The 24,370-nt window shown below is 47.0% G+C and overlaps 2 protein-coding genes across 2 annotated transcripts in view; one reads left to right on the forward strand and one right to left on the reverse strand.

The window, feature by feature from the left end:
* The window catches only part of YEATS2 (YEATS domain containing 2), a 47,573-nt gene extending 44,998 nt beyond the window's left edge, over positions 1-2,575 (forward strand). Inside the window, exon 31 of the mRNA XM_062498940.1 lies at positions 190-2,575. The gene's annotated coding sequence lies outside the window, so the exon portion shown is untranslated. The remainder of the gene's footprint in view (positions 1-189) is intronic.
* Positions 2,576-7,356: 4,781 nt separating this feature from the next.
* Positions 7,357-21,053, reverse strand: MAP6D1 (MAP6 domain containing 1). Its single transcript, XM_062499417.1, has 3 exons — positions 20,554-21,053; positions 10,132-10,249; positions 7,357-7,434 (listed from the first exon to the last, which is right to left on the reverse strand). Exons 1-3 carry the CDS (start codon positions 21,051-21,053, stop codon positions 7,357-7,359), a joined length of 696 nt encoding a protein of 231 aa, XP_062355401.1.
* Between the last annotated feature and the right edge of the window lie 3,317 nt (positions 21,054-24,370).

A 24,370-nucleotide genomic window follows, 5' to 3' on the forward strand; every position in this document is an offset into this window, starting at 1 on the left:
TGTAGCAGTGTTCACCAGGTGTCAGCCTAAACTGTGAAGTGCTGTGGGAGCAGCACTGCTTTGGCTTAAATTCTGTTCAACACAGAGAGGCCTGGTGGGATCGAAAAATCAAAGGTTTGCTGTTTGTGGGGAGATCCTCTGATGACTGCAGAAAGTTCTGCTACTAACCCCAGCACTTACCTGTCTCAGGAACACCGCTGGTGAGGAAGACACGTCTGCAGCGTGGCTATCAACACCTTGCTGAAGAAAGCTTCGTTGACAACATCCTGACCACCCCACATCCACCACCCCTTTGTCCTGCCCCATGGGTGCTTGCTGGTAGTGTGAATAAGCCATTGTGAAGTTGGTGGGACTCCTGTGGGACTGTCGTGTTTCCAGCATGCTTGTTTTGTCTGGCAGTGCTGTCGTGGGTGGAGCATGGGCCAAACAGCCAGAACCTTCAGTGCGCTGATCTCAGCTGGGTCTCTGATCTGCTGCATGGCCTTTGATTTAATCACTCTGTGCCTCAGTTTCCCCATCTCTGAGCATGGGGAGCAGGATACCTACCTCACAGGGGTGTACTGAGGCCTCGCTCTTGTTGGTGCCGTGCTTTGACAATACAAAGCCTTTTATAAACATTCAACTACAGTTACCTTTCTTGGCCTGGGGTAGGAGCAGAATGTTACCTTTTGGTGCTTTTTTGGGGCTAGAAGACAGGCAATGGTAACTATGGTAGCATGCAGGAACTGTGAAAAATGCTTCTGTTAGAGTTTTCAGACTTGGAAGGAGAATAGTGTAAGTTTGATGCAGTTGTTAAGCTGAAAAAAGTACTGTGTACCTCAGATGGGATACCCACCTGTCTTCTCCACCTTAAATAAAACTGGGATCTGCAGGAAAGCCCCTCTCAGTTTATCACAGCTAACAGGGAGCTACAGTTCTGTTGAATAGAAGAGTAGCAGAACCTGAACCCTGAATCTAGGAGATGGGACCAATAGATGAAATCCAACCAGCATTCAGAGAAGGACTTAAATGCCCCCTAGGAAGGACATTACAGATGCTCTGGATTGAAAAGCTAATCCTGGCTTGTTCGGGTGAGCTGAGTGCAGGATTGCCTGTGAAAGGAAAGGGCACAGCTTAGCCCTGACATTACTTTATCAGCGGAGGTCAGTGTGACGGAGTTGAGCAGCAGTGATTATGTTTCATCTCAGTGTTGAGTTGGGAGGAATCCAGGTAGCTGGGCTTTGTAGTCTGTAGTGAACTTGGGGTCTGCTTTCAGGCATCCCTGTACGCTTTATGAAAGACAAGGGCATTTTTAAGATCCCTGTCACTGTCATGACAGCCTGCAGGTTTTGTGGGAACAGCCTCCTGGGAAAACTCAGTCGTGCTATGATCTGCAATGGTCTAGAGTACTGTGTGCAGTTTTGGGTGCTACGATAGAAAAAAGACATTAAGCTATTGAGAGCACCCAAAGGAGGGCCACAAGGATGGGGAAGGGTCTGAGGGGGAAGCTGTAGGAGGAGCAGCTGAGGTCACTTGGTCTGTTCAGCCTGGAGAAGACTTGAGGGGAGACCTCAGTGTGGTCTTCAGCATCCTCCCAAGGGGCAGGTACCAGTCTCCTCACTCATGACCAGTGACAGAACCTGAGGGAATGGCATGAAGCTGAGTTAGAGAAGGTCTAGGTTAGGTATCAGGAAAAGATTCTTCACCCTGAGGGTGGCTGGGCACTGGAACAGGCTCCCCAGAGCAGTGGGCACAGCACCAAATCTGAGTTCAAGAAGTGTTTGGACAATGCTCTGAGACACATCGTGTGACTTGGGGTGACCTGTGCAGGGCCAGGAGTTGGACTCGGGGATCCTTGTGGGTCCCTTCCAACTCAGCATGCTCTGTGATTCTGTACACATGCATTTCCAGCCCCTGCCTCTTGCAGACTTTGTTTCTGGGATTCTGATAACACCCAGAGCAGCTTTTGAGGATGCAGGAGCTCATCTTTGGGCATCTGTTTGCAAATAGTGGCTTCTTTGCCTGTGTCCTGCTTTTCTGTGAGGAATGGAGTTTCAAAAAAGTCCTGAACCTGGCGCTCAAAGCAGGCAGGTACAGACCCCTTGTTCTTAATGGGGTTCTTGTAGTGGAGATCTATTGCTACATTTCTGAGCAACCACAGGTTATTCTCCTAGGAGATGCTATATTATTAGTATATAAAGTTTGCTGAAGAAAAATAAACTGTTTAAAGCAGATAGAAAACCACACATTTGTTCAGTTCTTCAGATGTAGGAAACGTTTGCAACAAGTTCTTTGCATTTTGAATAGTGGTGGGAGAAAAATTTGTGGATGAGACGTTCCTGTGGGAATTGCTTGGAGGTAAGATAGAGGTTGTGGAATTTCACACATCCTTCAGGTGTTTGTGGAATGCTACAGGTGCAGCGTGTTGAAATGTTATGGTATATTTCTCGGGCTTTCTGAAGAGTTAAAGATCTCTTTATGAATATTGCCCCTATTTGTAATGCTGAGTGTTTTAATCCTTCATGTTATCTGTATTATACTGTATAATTGTGTAATATACGTATGTTTACAATAAATTCTTTTATTAGCTGTGCTAGGATTGTCTTGACTGTCACCTGTCACTCAAAGTTTCTCCAGAGTCAGAGATATTTCTGTGCTCTGGGTATTCAGAATGTTGTAGTTAGTTCTGGGAAAGAATTGGTAGTTGAGGAATTGATCTGAAGGAAAAGGTAATTGTTCTAGATATTTTAAAAAGCTCCTGGTTTTGGAAGCTGGGGGAAGGGAAGCCAGGAGCAGAGCTCCTCCAACCTTTCGTCTTCTAGAGCAGCCTGCTTAAAGAGCAAGTCATTAGTTTGTGTGGAAGACTTCTGAAAAGTAAGGTGGGTTGAGGTTGGCCAGCTGCCAGATGCCCACCGAGCTGCTGTCAGTCCCCTTCAGAACGCGGGAGAAAGTATCATGCCTCAGGTGGGTCAGGATATAATGTACCACAGAACCACTAAGTTTGGAAAACACCTCTAAAGTCACCAAGTCCTCTAGTCACTGCCAAGCCCACCGTTAACCGTGTCCACAAGTGCCACATCTACGAGTCTTTTAATGCTGCCACAGCTGAGGATGCCACTGCTGCCCTGGGCAGATCAACGAAGTCAGTAGATAAAAACGGGGACATCGTGTACTGGTTACTGCCACAGCCAAAACAGGCTCAACTTGGGGAAAATAGGTTGAATTTAATGCCAAATAGAAGCTGGATGGTGAGAGGCAAAGACAAAAACAAGCCAACCCCTTTCACCTCAAAAAAAAAAAAAAAAAGCCCCCAAACCCCCAAAAATGCTTTCCCCCGCCTTCTTTTCTTCCTCAGGCCGATGTGGTCGGTACTTCACCACTAAACTGCTGCTTCCTCCCTCCCTCAGACCGGCCCCGGCTCCGACGGCTTCGGCGCCCTCAGCTGCCCGGGGGCGGCGGGAACCGGCGGTGTCCGGCACCGGGCCGCCTCTCCCTTCATGGAGACCCCCTCACAGCTCCCTGCCCTCATGGAGACCCCCTCACAGCTCCCTCTCCTCAGAGACCCCTCACAGCCCCCTGCCCTCATGGAGACTCCCTCACAGCCCCCTGCCCTCATGGAGACTCCCTCACAGCCCCCTACCCTCATGGAGACTCCCTCACAGCTCCCTGCCCTCATGGAGACCCCCTCACAGCTCCCTCTCCTCAGAGACCCCTCACAGCCCCCTGCCCTCATGGAAAGTCCCTCACAGCCCCCTGCCCTCATGGAGACTCCCTCACAGCCCCCTGCCCTCATGGAGACTCCCTCACATCTCCCTCCCCTCAAAGACCCCACCACCCCCTTCCAGCGCTGGGCATCTTCACGGACCGAACTCGAAAGAGTAAGAGAAGTAACCGAGTTTCTATGTTCTCCCCGCCCTGTGGGGAGGAGCCATGGGTGTCTGTGAACTGACTAAAGGGCTGTCGGTGTTGGAATGCTGCAGGGATCCGTGTTAGCGCTAAATATCGCAGAAGTGCCTCCTGCCCTGGAAGTTAACGCAGCCTTTGTGGGCTGCATGGCACCAGCAATCCATCTGTGGCAAACCAGGTTGGTCCTTAGGATCAGACATTACCGCAGTGGCCAAGAGTAAATGAGTATGAGTAAGGTAGAGGTGATGGTTTTGCATCTGGTTGTTCACTCTCAAAGAAAGTAGTGTAATGCAGAGAAACGTGCAGTTTATGGAAGCAAGCAAATCAGTAACATGCTGTTTGTGAATTTTGCAAGTTCACAAGACCTCTGCTGAGCAATGGTGTATTTCCCACACCAAAGCTTACACTGAGCATGTGGCAGTGCAGGTATTGACTGCTCCCTGACACAAAGTTCACCTTCAGCATCCCAACAGGCCCGGTGTCAGCAGGATTCAACAAAACAGGCTCAGTGTCACCCTAGAGGTTGTAAATTCTAAAGTTACAGGTGTAAACTGTTCCTTTTTAAAGGGCATTTCTTTATGCATCAAATACCCCTTACCTGCAGTGTGATTAACAGTTGAAAATCCTTGAGGGACTTGGACATAGGCCCAGAGCAATTGGGAAGACAAATACTAGTGTGAGAGCAGTACTGAAAGCAATCCTGGCATTGTGACTCCCTGGAGCCTGCAAAATTCATGTAGATTTGATTTCTTCAGAGGAACATGGTGTGATACCTTTCAACTTGGCTGAGGCAGGCATTTTTCATACAAAATCAGGTAAGTTGCAGACGTTGACAGCCAGCGGCATCACCCTGGACCTTACAGTGATAAGTACCTGCTCACTTTTTCTTCTGTTTGTTGCTCATGTACATTAAGCACCAGCTTGTGAGCCTTTGGCTTTCTCCTGGAAGTTTTTTGAGGCATAGCTAGAAGAGCTGTTGCACTGTTGAGAAGCTGGTTGTATCTTCAGCACTTTTACTAAAATGTTCTTGGCAATAACTATAAAGCAATGGTCTCTTTTAACATTCAACGCTATCACCTTTTCCTGGGATTTATGTGAGACGGCAGAGTGAGACTGAGGTGAAACTTAACAGGGCACAGTGTGGGTACTGCAAGAAGGGGTCTCCAGAGCATGGCATCTACATCAAAGAGGTCTCCAGAGCATGGCATCTACATGCATTTCATAGGGAATGCAGCTGGGCCACAGCTCTGAGTGTGCCTTCAAACTGTCTTTGCTGGGGGCTGTGCCTGGGGAAAGCTCCAGCAGCAAGGAATTGACTGCTGATGGGTCTGAATGCATCCCCAATGCCTTGCTTGGTGTCCAGTGTGCCCTGCTGTCCTGCAGTGACAAAAGGTACTGCAAGGCTGACTACTTGAGGGTTTTATTTTACAGCAACAACAAAAAAATAATGAGAGAAAACCAATAGCCAAAATACATTTTAATTTATTAAATTAAATCCAGTCCATTTGATAAAATACAATCTTATTATATTACCAATTTGTTTAAACCTGGGTCATTTTTTAAATAAATACAGTCAACTAAGAAGACATAATAGATAATTTCCTTTTTACCTTTTTTTCCTTGCTGTTAATAAAGTCCAGGATTGAAATGAACTTAAATTGTTTGAACAAAACTGTTAAAAACATTATAAAGAGATTAAACAAGCAGACTGAATTCTTAGAAACATCTAACATGCAAAAATTTTAGCACAGTTTGAATACTTCAAATGAATTTCCTGAAAAATGAATTTCCTGAAAAGTTATTTTGGCAAGCACTGGGATTACTGCAAGTTTCCCCAAGGATGAATGTGGGAAGAGCCATCCCTTGTCCCAGCCAAATGCATCTTACTGCAGGTGTTCCCTATTCTGGTGGTTGTGTTAGGTCCCACTATAGCGAACAGGGATGGCACCATTAAATTCTCACATAATGCACTGAGAAGATGCTGTCCACATGTATTGCAAGTACAATTCACATGCCAACAGCTCAAAAATTGCTCTTATGGGAATTATCAGCAATGTATACATTTTTGCAGAATCCCCCAAATTCATTAAATTTGCCTTAGACTTTAGCTAGTAAGAAAGTTAAGGAAAAATCCTCCTGTTTTAAAAGTCTGTTTCATTACAGATGAATGAATATCTGATCACTGTTCACGTCTGAGGATAGTTTCCCTTTGTTCTGGACAACACACACGTGTTGCAAACACAAAGTAAATTTTTTCAATTTTTTTTCCCCAAAATAATTACTAATCCATTAAATAAGCTGTAGACTAATTATATTGCATAAGTTATCGAAATAGAAATTGTAAAGTCTCAATGAACCAAGGCTAAAAAAATGTTTCTTAAAACACAGGTACCTCAGCAAAAGTTAAATGCGCAGCAGTCTAAAAAAATCAGCTTCAGAACAATGACACTTGAAACAGCCTATCTTAAAAATGACAGATGGCTTACATTCTACATTACATTTTTTGAAGAAGAATTTCTAAGTAACATTCGCTTGTGGTTGTTCCTAGCATTAGCATTACCAATATACAGGCGATAATTTAGGAATTTCAAGGCAATATTTTCCACCTTGCATATGCAAAGAGTTAACATTTATTAAAAGTATAAGCGTATCCTTTTCATTAAAGGATCACAAATTGCTTTAGGTAAAATCCATGTACAATATTTACAGTCACCCTAACAGCTATACAAATTATGTAAGTATCTTAGATCCTCTGGTGGGTGCCTGGCTTTATCCATGCATTCCACTCTAAACCAGTCTGGTGCACTGCTGTCAGGGCTATCTCCTGGAATTCAGTCCTCTCTTGCTCCTGCATCAGCTCTCCAATTTTGGAAATGTCCAGCTTCCCAGCCTTAAAGGCCCAAGACATTGCATGTGCCAGATTTATTTTAGAGTTCTAGAGTTCCTCCAGCTTCTAAAACAACTCTGGAAGCCCCTTTGAAGCTGTGCTTTCTGGTGATGCCATTTGAGGTCCTACTCCCAAAACCCCTCAGGAAGCTCAGAAGTCAGCCAGACTACTCCCTGTCTTTCAGTGGCCTATTTAGAGGGTGTTGCTAAATAAAACTGGTTTGAGTTTTAATTATCCATCCTGCTTGCAACTGTATTCCCTCCTACCCTATGTATTTCTGAGTAGGGACGCTGCCTGCAATCCTGCCCAAAGTAAATCTCCTAATGTGATGCCAGCTGGCATAGTAATGAACCTGCTCCTGTGAAAAACTAGGTCACTCCTCGCAGCGTGTTTTGCCAGTTCTGAACCAAGCGCTTTGTGGTTTGTTGTGTTAACAGAAAGTGTGTGTGCATATCATTAATCACTGGAGCTGCTTTTGATAACACCGGTTCTTTGATCTTAACACTCCTCATGAAAATTGCATAGTGATACATCTTAACAGAAACTCTGCATTTAAGCTGCCTGGGTGTAAAGAGGGTCCAGGTTCACACGTTGAGGATCCGTGATGGCGCCTGGAAAACAGCAGAAGGGTTGGGGGAGAACCTGGTCTTCACGTCTGGGATCTAGTGGGGTGAGGAAGGAAGAAAGCATTAGTGTATCACAGGGTACAACTGTCTAGAGAGTTTGAGGGGCCTGGGGTGTTGTGAGGATCTATATGCTCTCCCTGTAACCCCTGCCCAGGTGTTGGCCCATGGCTGGGTATGAGTGAGATTGGCCTTGCTGTGCAGGGTGATTCAAGGGCAGGTGTGATGCTGGGCCAGTGAGGAGGGGCTTGGTTGTAACCCAGCCCTTGGACCTTGAGGTATGTGGTGTGATGGGGGTAACCATGGCTGGGCAGGCCTTGGCTGGACCCAGCCTCTGCAAGATGAAGAGCTGCCTCTTCACAAAACCCTGCTGGAAAACACTCTACAAGCATCACAACAAATTCACTGCTGGATAGGTGCTGGATTTAAGTGAGAGGAATTACAGTGGTGTGTGTCTGGTCCTTAAGCTTTTGGATAGTGCCATCCAGGCTCCATCAAAATGTTCCATTGTAATGCTTTATGGGGCCACAGCCTATGTCTGCTGTGAATAAAGGTGCGGACCTGGAGGACCCAAAGGAGAAAAACTTGTTACTGGACATGCCAGGCTGTTAAACTGCAAGGACTTGCGTAAGGATGTAAACTTCTCATGCCCGGAAGAAAGGCAGTGTTAACAATGGTTGCTTTCCCTGATGTCTGTGGAATCAGAATTTCATGCAATATGTAGCCCCTGTAGTTGTACTGAAGCATGAAGGACACCTGGATGCTTCTGTCATCCTGAATGGTGAAAACTCAAAGGATTTTATATAGGACTGGCTGTAGCTGTGCATCCAGCCCAGGACTCGGGGTGAATCTGGCCATAAAACATGAAAGGGTTGAAAGCTCTGCTGGGTATGCTGATGGCACCATCCAAGCAGAGAAAGAAGTGCAAAACTACAGGCAAAGAGAGTAGAGGGAAACAGGGAAAGCTATTGATCTCTGGTTGATGTTGTGTCATTGTTCTGATTTTTCCATTCCTCTGGGGATGCATCTGACACACTAAGGAACAAGTGAGATGTCACAAACAGCATATGCACAGCTCAGTGGCTCAGGGGAGAACTATCAGCCTGAGTCCTACATGTAGGCTTGTCAGGACATACCGTAAACCTGATTCCCACTTGTCTGGCAAAGCTAGGGGCTTCAAGTAAGAGGGAAAGTCCTAATGGCCACAGAGAGTCTCACTTCTCTTTGGACTGGTGGCTTCTTGGCACCATCTTCATTCCTGACAACACCTTTGCCATGCTGCTTGTTAGAGAAATTGTGATGGTGCCCTGGGGCTCCAGGATATTGGACCTTTGCTTGCATGGTTCAGAGTGCAGTCAGTGTCCTTGGTAGCATGTGTTCATGTCTAGGATTCTAGTCTCCTCTTTCCCTTCCTCAAGAACTGGGATAGCAACATTCAGGGGTTTATCTAGGACCCCCTTCCTTGCATCATAGCTGACAAATTGAAAAACATAGTATTTTGACTCCCTAGGGTCAAAATCAAACTACCAAGGGTCAAATACAAGGTTTAAGGGTTAAATGCAAGGTCTATCCTCATTGCTGCACCTCAGCAAATGGCTCAGACTGTTCAGAGCAACGAGGAAGTTTTGGTGAGGTTTGCGAATTCTGTTTTGCCTGAGGTCACTGTCCCACTTTCAGCAGAGCTGGCTATACCCATCGTGAGCCTTGTTGCAGCAGTGTGCCAGCAATCCTCTGCGGAGGAGGCACTTGACTGTCTGCTGATTAAACACTTCTTCCTTGTCCCCTCCAAGGCAAAGATTTACTTTTCACATGTGGCCCTGGAGTAGCTGCTGTTACCTCTACTGGCACAGCACACTGCGGCTGGGGAGTTCAGCCCCAGCCCTGGCTCTGCATTCTGAGTCATTCAGTGCAGCCTGTGAACAATTCCTGTGGTTGGCTGGGAGGTGCTGTTCTCTTTGGTGGTCTAATGCAAAACTCAGCTAAAACAGAGCCTTGTCAGGTGTGCACTTTCCTTTCTTCTGGGAATGGGGTGTGTGGGGGGCCCTGTCAGGGAAAATACTGAGCACTGAATGTTTCTTCGTGGGATTTTCAGTAGCACATATATTTCAAAACAAGAAAATTATCTTTGCTGGTATAGAGAAAAAAATTGTATAGACTCACAGGAAAATCCCAAAGAAGGCTCAGAGCTGTGCAAACTTGGCTGTTCATCACAGCCATGTCATCCTTGGCATTTATAGCGGGGGCACTTCTGCCCAAACCAGCAAGGGGGAGTTTTGTGCTGTCTGGGCAGGTCCTGTTCCTTAGGCAGTGATCTGCAAAGATTCCCAGGCAAACATCTGTGTCCAGAGGCTGAATCTCACTCTGTAACCCTAGTGCTAGCCCACACTGACTGCTCTAAGTTAGTGCAAGAAGTTGTTAGTGGCACCTTACACACAGAGGTGATGACACACACCTTGTACATAAGGCATCCAACTGAGGGAATCGTAAATCTTGAATTTTCTGTCATGCAGTTTAAAATCTCTGTCTTGGGTTGAATTATGATCACTTACAGTATGACATTGTCTAGCATGCCTTTCTGAAGGCAAGGGATGGCCACATTACCTAATGGGCAGGGACAAAACAGTTGTCAATGGCTTTATGCTACATGCACCACAGCGATCAAATACAAGGAGTTCCTAATGTGTACTTTGGGCATTATTCACATTGACTTTAGGATTTTTAAAAACTGCTAATTACCTTAAAGTCTGCCTTGTAGCTTGTCTCTTGAACAAAATGGTCTTCTGGGATAATGAAGCCTTGTTTTGACTTTATAGGCTTGGATGGTTTTGCTCCAGTCCATGGGCGATACTCTTGTCTGAAATGAGATTGTCAAGACAGAAGAACTCATAAAAGACAACATTCTAACACGGGTACTTCTGCTCAGAGTGACTGCAAAGCCAGAAGGCAAGGTAGGTTACAATCAGCTGGCAAGGTTGATCTTGTCTGAGGCATATCGAGAATAAAAGAACTGAGCCCAGCAGCCTGTTTCTCTCAGAAAGCCCAGACTGAAAGATGGAACAGAGCACAGACTGGGCTAGCTGGATTCCCTCACTTAACTCTTCTTTTTTTCCTACAAAAATGTGCTCTCTCCTGGAGGTCATTGATGCTTCCTTCCCGGATAAGAAGAGGTCAGGGTGAATTTTGCATTCTAGCCCACTGACCATTTACAGTGTAAAACACTGTCTGGTATGCTGGCCACTTACATTGTAAGATACCTTGGTCTGGTGTGTGGCCCTCACATATGCCAAGAGTCTGCTGCTGTTCCCACACTTGGCTGTGGCTCTCTCAGCAGCAGGTGTGTTTGCCAGTGTGTGCTATGCTGCACAGCTGTGGCAGCCCAGCCTGAAATGCATCCAAAGGGAGACACCGTCTCAGCTGGCAGATGCTTATGCTGATGATTTTCCTTCAGATGGGGGAAAGTGCTTTAAATCTGCATGATAATGCCTGAGAACTGCTCTGCTGCTCCAAGAATAAGTCAGCCAAGGGTCATCTGAGAAATGGGAGCAGAGACTTCACTGAGAAAGGGGCAGCACCTTTTGAGAGCACCAAAGAACAGCACTGCAGGGTCTGCTTAGTTAAGCTGCCAGCTCCCTTCTGCAGCTTTCCCTCTGCTTCTCTGCACCCCTTGTCACAAAGAGGCCTCACTAATGCCCTTGCCACTAGGACTTTCTGGATGCTGCAGCAGCAGCCAACTGAGCTATCTTGATGCTCAGAGGAAGATGGAAGTCTGCACTGTTTGTGTGTGTGTGTATCTCTGGCAACCAATTCAGGCAGCTTCTGTAGCAAAAGGAGAGGTGACTAACCAAGATATGACAATCTTATTTTCATACCCCGGCATAGTTCAATAACCATATTTTACTATTCACTTACACACAGGATCAAGGGGTAAGACTGAGGCCTGTTTCAATGTGTCAAGCTCATCTTTGATCACAGCCTTTCTGAGGTTCATTTTCCCAAGCATGCTATTTGCTATGTTTATAATAGCTGCAAATTCCTCTTTAAAATATCTATCTTAAAGTACATAAGCATGGAGTATTATTTTAGAATGCATAGTTTGGATTTGATCCTTTCAATATATTATGGATAATGTCCTATGGAAAAAATTCCTGCTGTTGAAAAGCAAAGCCAAGCTCCCTGTCAGGGCTGTCTACGTGCATTGCAAATCTTGTTTATAATCAGTTTGTTCTTGCTGTCCTGAGCTGCCAGGACAGTTCTGCCTTCTCTGCACCATGTTGTTTACGCCTGCTCAGGCAGCAGGTGAGTACCCATGCAGCTCCCTGGTGCTGGTGATGGTGTTCCTGCTCCCTTCCTGTAACACCTCAGGATAAGGCAGCACTTCTGAAGAAAGGTGATTTTGGCCAAGCAATGCCCTAAGAAGGCAACCTTTCAGCAGGGAATCCCCGATGTGAATGAAAGCTGAGTTAAATCTGACCTCTGTTCTGCTGCACAGCCAGAGGGAGGACACAGCTATTGGGCAAAATACCAGCAAAATGGCATAAAACCATCAGTTACATCCCCACAGTTTCTAGGAACTGGAACCTGCTGCTCCACATAAAGCCCAATTTCCTCAAGAATGTTGGTGGCATTGATTCCTAACCATTCATCCTTGTGCTGACTGGTCTCCCTGCTGCAATGGAGTGTGTCTCCAGCTCTCAATGAATGACTGTACTGCCTGCCTGTGCAGCCAACTCTGTCTCGATGCTTTATAGCAGATCATTTGCTGATTTGGCATGCCCCCAACCACAGTCCTTTTAGATCACAAGACCCTCATTTTGGCTGGAAGTCAAACCATTCTCCTCTCAGCCTGGATAGTCAAAACTATTTCTGAGGCAACTACGTGCACTGAGGAAATGCTCCCCACAGAATCAGAAACATAAGGGCAGATACAGTCATGGCCCACACCATAGCAGCATTTCTGACTTGGAACTGGGATTTTCCTCTGAGGGAACTCAGAACTCTGAGCCAAAAGTGATGGGCAGAGCAAAACAGAGACAGCTTAGCTGCTTTTGGGAGCTGAGGTACTTAAAACAAGAAAGAAATATTATAACCTTTGGTTAAGAAAGCGCAGCTCACGAAATTTGCTCTGCCTCTAAGCTTGCAGGACATGTTCCCATCTCCAGCTGCACAGCCAGGAGCCAGAAAGAACACAAGCTCAAATATCAGTCTGGTGACTTGACTAGAAATCAGTCTCAGAATCATCAGTCGAGTCAATCTGATCAAAGCCTGGGGAAGAGGAATGACCTGTTTTTAATGTTGCTTAGTGTAAGATGTCAAGTGACAAGATTAGTGACTGTCTTCCCCTTTGTACCCTGTGTAGTATGGCAGCCAGCTGCTGCTGGGCATGAACATGCAAGACTGACTTGTTGCTGGAGATAGTAATCTTCATCCTTCCCACTGCACCCCTCTCCTCCTCCCCTTGTGCCTGGACAGCAGCAGTTGTCAGGTTACTTTGGGACTGCAAGGACCTGCAGTGGAGGGATATTAGTGACCAGGCTCTCTTTAGGTTCTGTTTTGTCCTCCACTCTTACAACTTAGAGGTGAGGTTTTTGATCTTCGTAAATAGAAATGACCTGGTGGTACCTGAAGTACTAAACCATTGGAGTTGTGAAAGAGAAAGACCTCCTGAGTAGCACACAGGCTGTAAAACAGTAGGGATCAAAAGGGAAGGGCTGCTTTTTGTGTACTGCTGTTTCTTTACCTCTGACTCACTCTAGGAAGAATTAAAAAGTAGCTTTTAGCATGTGGATTGCCCCAATGTTTTGATCATATAAATCACTGCTTTTTCAATGGTTTCTTTGCTTTTTCTCAAAATTGGTTAATGGAGTCCGAGAAAAGGAATTTCTTTTGTAATGTGTGGGGATGTGTCTGCAGGGGAAAATTTGAATCAATGCAGTGTGGAGAGCAAGGCTTGTGGCCTGCTGGGACAGTTTAACTGCTGTGGTGATGAGAGATGGAGCAAGTGGGAGTATAAATAATGCACAGGCTAGAAAACAAAAAGAAAGTACTGGACTGTTAATTACCAGGGTGTTGTGATGAAGCCCAGCACTGATGAGAGCTGTTTCACTGAGCTGGCGTTTATGTGCCACCTCCCCCTTTGGGTGAGCAGGACTGCCTGTACCATGCTGTCAAACAGCTGAGACAGGGAGCCAGGCAGGAGAGATGTCCCCACCATCATTCATCATGTGGCCTTGCAGACTTCAGGGCGTGATTTGGGAATGATGGATTTGGGACTGGTCCTTCTCTTCTTTCCAAACACAGTGTCTGCTGCTACTGCAGCTCAAGCTGCTGGATGCTGCAAGCTACACGGTGACCAGCCTATGTGCTGCCTTCAGTTCTTCCCCCGTTTCATGTGCTCTACTAATGTTTTCTGCTTTGCAGAGAAAGCTGTCTGCAAAATCCTTTTTATTTCACTGGCCTAGTGAAAATCTAGCCCAGAAAACTTTTGAATTTTGCCAAGGTGGAGGGCACTTCTGTTAGGCATGGGGAGACAAACAGTGGGAATCCCAGTAGTGCTGTTTGCAGTGCTGGGGCTGCTGTTTCCATACAGATCTATCTTCAGCATTAATAGTCATACCCCACCAATGCCAGAACAGTTGTCATTTTAGTACCTCATCTTTATGTCACAGTTTGCTTTGCATGATTAATTATCAGTGGTGGTACTGAGCCACTGCATAACATTTCTTATTTAAGAGTTGGAGAAAAAGGCTCATTCTGTAACAGCTGACCATAACTGAAAGCTATGCTGCCTGACCTAGTCTGTGTTCATTCTTCTGCCCTCTTCCTTCTCATACCCAGCACACAGTGAGAATTAAGCGGCATAATGAACATTCTTCCAAATTTCCCTTTAGAAGGAAACTTGTGTGCACAGTTTGGGGTGCCTGTTATTTTCTTCTGAAAGTACAAACTACTCTAGATGTCCCCTGGGGAAGCCAGGCTGGTGTGGGAGAGGTTTTGGCAGAAGGTGTGGAGTGTGAAATGTCTCCCTGTTTGCAACACAGCTCTTCACAGGCTACTGTCAGGGTCATGCATCTGGTTTGCCCAGGCAGAGCAGGGTGGCCAGCAGTGCTCTCCCAAGGGACAGGGTAAGTCCACTTGTTGGCAAAGACCTCCATAGGTCAGGGAGGGTGCTATGATGTCTCCTGGCAAATGGAGGATTGCAAATGTTACAAGTGATGGTCGCAGTGAGACTCTGCATGATAAAGTCAGGAGCCCTCCTGGATAATGGAGCCATTACACTGCTTCTCCTCTGAGCTGTGTCAGACACCAGAGGGGTGCCCTTCCGACCCTTGGACACAGGGGCAGATTGTGCCCATTCTCCTACCCAGCCAAAGAGCCCAGCTTGACGACAGAAATGGGGGAAAGGCAAGGCTGAAGGAGGGGGAAGAAATGGAGGGGCAGAGAAAAGACATAGCAAAGGTAGAGAGACCAGTGCACAGGAATTACAGAGGATGAAAGGAGAAGCCACTTGGATATTTCCTGTCTCAATTCTCACCTCCAGTAAGGTTAGGCAGTACCTGGAGCTGTTCCTAAGTCACAAGAAGGAAGCAACAGCAAAAGACTTGAATGAAAGTACAATACAAAAACCCTGAGACCCAAACTGTTCTCTTAGGGTGAGTTTTAGGGGGTTGCTTTGCTCACAGGCAGATGCCCAAAGAAGGAACACTTATATTGGTGTGACAGAACAGGCAGCTGGTTCCCTTTTATCAAAACTATGTGACTGGGGATGTGTGGGTAGGTCTGAGGGTCTTGACTTCTGCCATCCACCCACTTTCCATTCTTTCACTCTAACCTAATGCCAAGTGGACTTTGAGTGGAGAAAGTTCTTCCTACTTTAAGGAACGTCTTTGAATCCCACATTTCAGTTCTACAGCATAGTTTGCACAACTGACACCCTGTCTTGAGGCCTTATTCCCAGCCCCACTGTGTCTCTCCTCACACATCTCTCTGCCCCTCCAAGCCCTCTGTGCTCCAGCCAGCCTATGCTGTGCACAATGAGTCCTCTGGATCCATCCCAAAGCCTGCACCAAGCAAGCTTACTTCTTAAATAGCATAAAAATCAGGGGCTTGAGTATTAATTTCCCCAAGCAGCAAGATACTTAAGAATGTAAAGATAACTGTAAGTCTTGATTATAAAAGATTTACTGCTATTATTAAGGATAAGCATGCCTTTAAAGATCTTGCTGGATTAAGGATGGAGCTCCTCATACACAGTACTGTTAACCCTGCCAGCTCAGGTGCATGCACTGATCCCATACGTTGCTGAACATTAGTGCAGATATTTTCTCTGTTTTCTGCACAGCTGCAATAAAATGCTTTTCAAAGTGAAGGAGTCACCACAGTTCACTTTGTTTTTCTACACAAGCACTATCTGAAGGCAGATGAATGTACAGACAGCCAAGTAACAGTCTCTGTGAGTGCATCCATAGTTATGGGGAAAAGTGTAATTCCTCTTCATTCTGTGGTATCCCTCCTAGTGGGGGGATGTCTGCTTCATGGTCATGAAATGACATGTGCTGAGTATTTGTGCAAGAAGGTGGGAATTCAGTTTGCTGAGGTATCTTCCACCTGCTCTTCCCAAAAATCATGAGCAGTGGTTCAACAGGCACCTTTCCCCTTAATTACTCCAGCTTTTTATGAGGTTTCTTTTCATCAGAACAACATGGCTGGCTCTGGGTGAGCAGGAAACCCTCCTGATCTCAGGGCCCCAGTTTGCTGTGCCTCCCAAGTGCAAACAAGTTGGTTGCTCTTGACTCTTGCACCTGCTCAAAATACCTGCCATGGAAACCCCAGCAGCAGACTGGGCTCTGCTCAGGGCCTGCATTGTCTGTGTACACGGAAATTTGCAGCCATCTCCCAGTTCTCCCAGTACAAGTAAAGATGATGGGTTGGGGGAAAAGAGGCAAAACAACTGCTTTACATCTCTGGTGCAATGTTTTCACTCACAGACCTAAAGTGCTTTCCAAAAGCTGGCAGGTCACTGAAGGAAAAACTGATGTCTGTAGTGATTTATAGTCTAGCTGGGCCTTAAACAGGGTTGTGCTCCCAAAAACATTGGCCCTGGCAGAGAGGCTGTGCCTTCATCCCAGTTGCTTTCTAACAAGGTAAAAAGATGACATCCAGAGAACAGAGCCAGGTGGGGATACCTGCTGACAGCACTAGCTTCTCTCATCCTCTGTTAAGGGAGCTAAGTAAAGCACTTCTCTATTTCTAGAATGTCTGCTAAATGCAATCAAGACCTAGCACTATAATTAATTGTGTGCAAAGCCAAAAGTACACAGCACCTGCAACTTACTGCTGAAGGGAGAAGTCACTTCCATGACGCCAAAGGACAAACCCTTGGGAAAGTGCAGAGAGGCCACTCAGCACTTTCTTCTGCCTCCTCCAGCATCACTAAGGTGTAATCTACTGCGACCCACTGCAGCAGTCCCCAGGATCTTTTCACAGTTGGAGCACATCCCATTTTAGCCTTTCAAGTGCAGCTTGTATTGATTTGCCTTGGCCTTGTGTGCCTGATCTCTAACAATGCAGCCCTCTTTGGTTTGACTTCACTCAGACCCCACAGAACTCCAGCCAAATTTGAGGGGCTGGAGGGAGACAGAAGCTGCCCAAAGATCTGGGGACACAGTGCAATAGTTTGTAGGGCAGGCAGTTGTGCTGTCCTTCCACCTTTTATTCAGTTATTATTTCAAACTACAAAAAAATTTTCACTTCCTCAGGTATACTTCTAACACCCCCTCCACCTCTGTCTTTATTCTGGCCATAGACAGATTCCTCCAGTCTCAGTCACTGATCCCAGAGGTTTGTTTTGTTCTGGCAAATGCCAGGTGATGCTGACCAGCTTCACTATGTGCAGTTTTGCGTGCAGCTGTGTTTCCTTCTGAGCTTAAAGGAGAGTCCAGAATGAAGTCTTACAGGAGCACTGCACTGATAGACAAAAGCACATCAAATGGTGCTGAATGTTCCAGGGGACTCAAAACTACACTTGGGTGTTTCACAGAAACAAACACGCTAGGCTGTCAAAAGGGAGTCAAAATTTCTGAATTAAAAAAACCCAAACTACAAAACCTAAAGAAATCCCAACACCTTACAGAGTGAAGCAAGAAAACCACTACTGCCATTAAAAGCATGGAGTGGACCATGTATCAAAGCAAACTCTTCTGCATTGTTCTGTTCAAGACAGTCTTGATTTCTCTTTCCCACTAAGCAAGCCCAGGCAGCTGCTGAGACCTGACACAGTCACAAAGTAAAGGTGGAGGCTACTGACCAGCAGTGCCCACACTGCAGGAGCCAATCCTCCAGGAAAAGCCTCATGGTGCATGTCTGACCCAGCTGTGCACAGAACTTGCTGAAGCACTGAGAGCACAAAGGACTCAAATGATCCATGTCTTGGGAGAGTGGACACAGCTCCCCATGCAGGGAACCTGGTCCTCAGGGCTGCCCCACGTCCTCACTGGGCTGACCCACATGGAAAGGCTGATACTCCTGCAAGCAGAAAAGAGGGAATCCCCCTAATGTTCTCTGTAGCAAGGCAGTGAGACTGTCTTACAAAAAGCATGTGTAATCACACCTTTGCTCCTCTCTTTCCTCTGCTGCAAGTGGTCTCTGCCTGCATGTCTCTCATGTAGTACACTCTCCCTTTTTCCAACTCCCCCAAAGACATCATGGAGTTCACCAACCTCCTCCTTCTCCTCACAATGGGCCTTACTAAGAGAAACCCCCTTGCTCTGCCTCTACCACAGGTGATCTGACTTCCCAGCTGCCCTCTCACTTCTGGGAAGTACAATCTACAAGAAGTGGGGGAGATCCCTGTTGCCATAGCACAGTGGGGCTGTGTACGGCCACCAAGGGACAATTTAATAAACAAGGGGGGTGTATATGGTCTTTGAGACAGGGGAAGATGAAGAATATCAATCCTTAATGGTGCTGTTTGGCTACTACCTGAATATTGGACAAATGTCTGCAGACGGCAGTGCTGCCTCAGGAAAACAAGGTAAGAGGAGAGGAGAGAACTGTAGTGGTTTGCATGGAAATGTCCTTGTGGGTTGTGAGTACTCAGCTTACCAAAGGCAGGTGTGCTGTGATCGCCCCTTACCTGCTTCAGACTGCAGGAATGCCAGCACTGAAGCTACCAAATACAAACCCAGTACCCCAAGTGTAACTAATAATGAGTGTCACTCTGCCAAGTACATGCTTAGCCTTAAAAAAAAAAATCTAAATGAAAATATACTCTTGGAGCCTGTGAAGCTATTGTGAACTTTTCTCCTGCTGCCTATTGTGATTCCTGTGTGCTCAGTAGTACAGTGAGTTAAATGCAGTGTTGTACCAAGTGATAACCTAAAGAAACTATGGGAATTACTGGAATAAAGCAAAAGTGGTTTGATTTATATAGTTATGTCTGCATCAGTTGTTTACTGCAACTTCAAACAGCTTTTAAAGGTTTTACATGAGAACTTTTTTCTGGTGTGGCTGCCCTGGCTTATGCCTCCATCCTTGTCAATAACTGCTCCTTCTTTCAGCTACGAGTAGTTCCTCAACTACCTTGAAGTCTTCCTTTTTGTAAAATTTGTTTTGATTTTCATGTTGGTATGCTGCCCAAGACAGTTCTTTGTCCTGTGATCTGTAAACTTCTTGTTCTTTGATGACAATAGTTGAGAGCCTTGTGTGAGAACAGACAAGTCAGAGGGAAGGAAGGTGAAGTGACTCTGAGCACTTGAACAGCTATAGGAAAGCTGTGGCTCTAATGCAGGCTGATGCAGCCTTCCTCTCGAGTCAGGCTGAAAAGGCAGGGTAGGCTTCAACAACGAGGTGGAGATGGATGTGTTTCTGAAAGATGAATCTTGCTAGCCTTGTTCTACACAGGTTTTTCTGAAGCAATTCCTTGCTGCTTTGAAATTGAAAAGTGCTTTGCCTCAAAACCAGTAATTACTCTGTGATTGTCCTGTGAGATGTGGCAAAGGAGAAAACAGCACATAAATTCAAGCACTGCAGTTATCCTTTCAGAGTCTGCATGTTAACTGCATATAGCTGCCTGTGCAGGAGGGGGATAAGCAATACTGCTGTGCAGGCTGGCAATCCTCCCCGAGGCCTCCAGTTTGTCTTAAAAGCACTGTGATAAATAATCTAATGAATTGCAGTGATGAAATGTCTCCTAGGCAGATAATAATAGGTAATAGGTGCCTAAATACTTGTGAATCAGTTAGAATAAAAATAATTACTCTATTAGTATACCTCAAGGTATATTAAAACCTGCCAAACATCATTATCAGGGAGCATGTGGTAACAACACGAAACTGATACAATATTCAACAGCAGCACAGTAGGAGCTGAAATCCCATGGAGCTCTCCTCCCATGGAGGATGTCAGTAAGAACAAAAGTTGGATTTAGGTGCATCCTACCTGACTGCTTGTTCCAGAAAATAATCGGTTATACTGTTCAGAGGGAAAGGAAGACATCATTAAGACAAGTCACTTAATTTTTGAAGGCTCTGAACAAGCAGTTTGTGACAATTTTTTCCATTGCCCACTAGATGACATAGGGGATATATCCTGCAAATGTCTTCTTGTCTGACTAATCTTTTAAGGCTGTAATTTGTCTCGCCTTGAATGTCGCATTCCAGGAGTTTTAAAGGGAAAACGATGATGGCACTAGAGGGATACGGCTGCTGGGCACGGACGGGACGCGGGCAGCTCCGGCTGTCGGAGGTGCCGCTTCTCCCGGCAGCGGCTGGGTAAAGCGCTGCTGCGCCAGGGATGGCATCATGGATCCCACCCCGGCGTGCTCCCTCCTCTCCCCGAGCTCGAGGCTGGCAGCGGTGCGCACTGAGGCCGGCTGCGCTGCCCGGCACGCAGAGGGGCCGCCGGGGCCAGGCACCCGCCCGGGCCATAAGAGACGCTTTTACGGACCGCACTTCTGAAAGCAAACGCGGCTTCGGAGAAAGGGTGAGCCCGCCGGCGAGCCGGCAGTCCCTGTACCGTGCCGTGCCCCTCCCCTCGGTGGCGGCTCCCCCACGCCGCGGCCGCCCGCCGGCATCCCCGCCCCGCGCTGCGGAGGAGCGTCCCCCGCCGCGGCAGGACAGCCCCGGCTCGGGGCGGAGCGGGGGAATCGCCGGGCCCGGTTACCTGTAGGAGGTGGTGTGGCCGCCGTCCGCCTGCGAGCGCGGCCGCAGCTGCTCGGGGCCGTCGACCGCCGGTCTCCCGCCGCCGCCGGGCAGGGCGCAGGCGGCGCGTCCCGGGGCGGGCTGGGGGGCGGCCCCGTCCTTCCCGCCGCCGCCGCCGCTACTGGCGCTGACCCAGGGGAAGTCGTCCCTCCTCGGGAGGGGCCACGCTCTGAAGTCCCGCCGGTACTGGGTCTCCGCCGCGAAGGGCTCTTCGGCGGCGGCCGCCCGGCTCTTCCTGCGGCCGCTCGGCTTCCCGGCGGCGGGGTCCCGCGAGCGGCGCGCCGGGACGGGCGGGCGAGCGCTGCCCCGCGGAGGCGGCCCGCCGCGCTGGGGCGGCCCGTCCTCCTGCTCCTCGATGTCCGAGTAGTTGTGGATGGTGAGCGGCACGGAAAGATCGGACTTGTCCAGCTGGCTCCAGAAGCGGGCCAAGCAGCACACCCGGCTGATACAGGGCCAGGCCATGGCCGCGGCCGCAGCCCCCGCCTCGCCCGCAGCGGCGCCCGCGGCTCCGGCACCCGCAGCCGGCCGCGCTCCCGGCTTCAGCCCTCATCGGCGGCAGCCCCTCCTCCCGCCGCCCCCTTCCCCGGTAACGACACCCCCTCGCCGGGATTACGGCCCGCACACGTGACCCGGCTGCCGGCGGGAGCCCCGTGCAGCTGCGGGGGCTGGCGGCGGTGCAGGGCGTGGGGTGCGCGGCCGGGACCGGACCTGCCCCGTCTGCCTCCCTGCGGGGACCGGCTCTGCCCGTGCTCCTTCGGGTCCCGGTGTCTGTCGGTGCTTCAGGATCCGCTCTGCGCCCGGGAGCGCCGTAGCGCGCCCAGTGACGGGCACCGGCCAGCCGAGGAACGCTGCTCCGCGCTAGCTGGGTCGTACTGCTCAATTCTACTGCGAGGAAGCTGTAAACACTTGTGACTCGAGAAAGCGTTTGTATGCAAATCCAGGCGCTTATAAAATAAGTGATGTGGGTGAGAAAGAGAAGCCTTGTGATGTTGGTTTCCAAGAGCTGCGTACAAATCCCCACCTCTCATAAGCCCCCTCCGTTTGCATTAACAGTTTAACCAATTCACTCTTAAAATACTATGTATCGACCAAAATCCAAGCATCTATGTCTTAATATAGGACCTTCATCCTTTACTGTTCACTGGAGATTACAAATTACAGCTTTCCTTTTGTAGATTCGGGTTCAAAAACAAACAGCCCGGACACAAACCATCGAAACTGACAGAATTACATCGAGAATAAAATCAGGCTTTTGAAATCTGACGTTTTATGGCCTGTAGCCACTTGTTACATAATGCTCCTCCACAATTCCCCATTCAGTGGGTTATTACCAAAGCTGAATCTCCCAAAGGGTCACCAACTCTGAAATGCAAGGCTGTAAAAATGAAGAATGCAGATAAACTGATATGCCACCTATTAGAAAATCTATTGAAAGGCTAACAGGACAGGCATTTCATTTCAGAATGTAATAATCCAATTACAGGTGGTTATCTGATAAGCGGGGGATAATGGCTGTACATTGAAAGAGGGCAGGTTTAGATTAAATAATGGAAATAAATTCTTCCTAATGAAGGCAGTTAGGCCGTGGCACAGGGTGCCCAGAGAAGCTGTAGATGCCCCAGCCCTGGAAGTGTCCAAGGCCAGGTTGGATGGGCCTGGAGCTACCTGAGATAGTGGAAGGTGTCCCTCCCCATGGTAGTGGGGTAGAACGAAATTATCTTTAAGGTCCCTTCCAACCCAACCCACACCATTCTGTGAAGCTTTAGTAAGAAGTTAATTATGCAATGGAATTTGAGAAGGTAAGATTTATTGCTTTTTTTCAGCTAAGCAGGTTCTATGCTAGTGTATTAGCACCTCACTCCAGTCCAGATTTGCACCTGCTCCTGGGGTGAAGGAGGACTAGAAATGTGTGTATAGACTGGGGCAGAACCTTTCCTTGAGTGTTTGACTTCTCTCTGAAATGCAATCATGGAATAAAAAGAAATTCCTTTGCTGATGATCCTGTTGTCCTAAATATCTGATTTAGCACTTGCCCCTGCTGCTAAATTTTGATTTCACCATCCCCCCTCCTCACATGTCAGCTGGGGCAAGGAGACTCAGAAATATTAGGTAAAAACATTTTGATCCCAACACAGAACTCTTGTCACAATACTATATAGGCCGTTGCATTCTGTGTTTCATTTGTTGTCTGAAAACCCCATAAATGTAATTCTACTTTTAGGAATATACAGGGAGACATTTATTAATTTTCTACTGCTCTTGGTTTTCTGGAACTGCTCTATTCTAGATTGTATTTTTAAAAAATAAATATTATCAGGTAAAGAGAAACAGACTTTTCAGCCATGAGAGAAAACAGAACATCTGTTTTATCATGTTAGCACTGGCACAGTACAAATGATGCTCTGATGCTTGTTCCTAGGCCTGACTTAGCAAAATACATTGGTGAACAAATCGGATGTCTCTGCTCATCCTGTGCCTGACGCTTCCTAGTACTGAGTTCAGCTCTGGCACTGCATGTCTCAGAGCCCACCTACAGCATCAGGGAGTGCTTTGAGCAGCTGCTCATCACAGCTTGTAGGATGAAATTGGCACAAAGGCTAACTCAGACAGGAAACCAGAAGATGCTGGATGAGATTAAAAAGTTGTCTGCTTTTAGAAGATTTGTCATGATTAAAAGCTTGGGAGGAGGGGTGGAATACTGCAACACTAAGACAAAGGCCATCAAATCAAAAAGCAAAACAGCTCTTGCTGCCAGGAATGGGGGCTGAAAGCTCAAACAGTTTTAACACTAAAATGAAATTCCAATAAAGCAGATCACTGAAACAAATTATTCCTTAAACATAGCAAGGCTAAAGCAGACTTTAAAGACACTGAAAAAGGATGAATTGTGTCTCTACATGATTAACCATGACTTTGTACTTACTGCTGTTTTCCTAGACAAACACTAGCTGTTGTCTCTGCCAAGTGTCCACATAATCACCACATTGTATTTTTATTCACAATAATCTCTTTGAAAAAGGAGGGGAAAGTCTTTCCATGTGGTTGGTTTTGTTTACGGTGATTGGTTCTTTTTGTTGTTTTTTTTTCCTACGGTTGGATTTTTGGCTTTTTTATCATTCTTTTAATTTCTTTGTCAGTCAAAGGTGTGACTAAATGGTGACACGTGCTGATGCCACATTTTGCAAGAAGGGCATTTGCTTGCCAGAAAGGTATCTTATATACTTTAGTGAGCTGTTGTAATTACGGGGCATTCTTTGCCCGAGTGACTTGAGAACTGGTTTTCCTGTTGCAGTTTTAAAGTCATTTTGGACAGAAAAGATAGTTTGTCATTCCCAGACAATGCTGCAGAACAGCTCAGGTACAAAATTATATGAAACCCACTGCTTAGTGAAGATTTTTGTACAACCTTACATATGGTGCACACCTCTAGCACCTCTATAAATGAGGAAAATTGAGATACTGAGCAGCCTTTAGAAGGGTGAATGCTCTTATGCCTAAATTTAAGGTGAAGCTTAGGCATCAAAGCCTCAAATGACAGTCACTGGCTTAAAAGCTGGTGACTTCCAAACCTCTGTGGCATTTCCAGGATTTTTTTCAGATGCTTTGAGTCCCTTCCTGCAAGCTGAAAGGGTGCAGCAATACGCTGCAGGGAGGTCTAACACAGCACAAGTGGCACTCCACTCTCTGCAGATAACACAAGGCCAGGAGGTACTGGTGCTATGTTGAAGAACTTAATTGCAAGCTTGGCTTATCCTACTAGACCTGTAAAATATGTTCTT

Source organism: Cinclus cinclus, chromosome 10 (genome assembly GCF_963662255.1).
Source record: "Cinclus cinclus chromosome 10, bCinCin1.1, whole genome shotgun sequence".
In the NCBI taxonomy this organism is placed as follows: Eukaryota; Metazoa; Chordata; class Aves; order Passeriformes; family Cinclidae; genus Cinclus; species Cinclus cinclus.

What these genes read in the sequence shown, in the direction of transcription:
- MAP6D1 (XM_062499417.1), bottom strand. Translation starts at nt 21,053, where the DNA reads ATGGCCTGGCCCTGTATCAGCCGGGTGTGCTGCTTGGCCCGCTTCTGG. An exon ending in GGCCACACCACCTCCTACAG is followed by an intron (nt 10,250 to 20,553) that starts GTAACCGGGCCC and finishes ATCTCATTTCAG; the next exon opens with ACAAGAGTATCGCCCATGGA. An exon ending in GCTACAAGGCAGACTTTAAG is followed by an intron (nt 7,435 to 10,131) that starts GTAATTAGCAGT and finishes TCACCCCACTAG; the next exon opens with ATCCCAGACGTGAAGACCAG.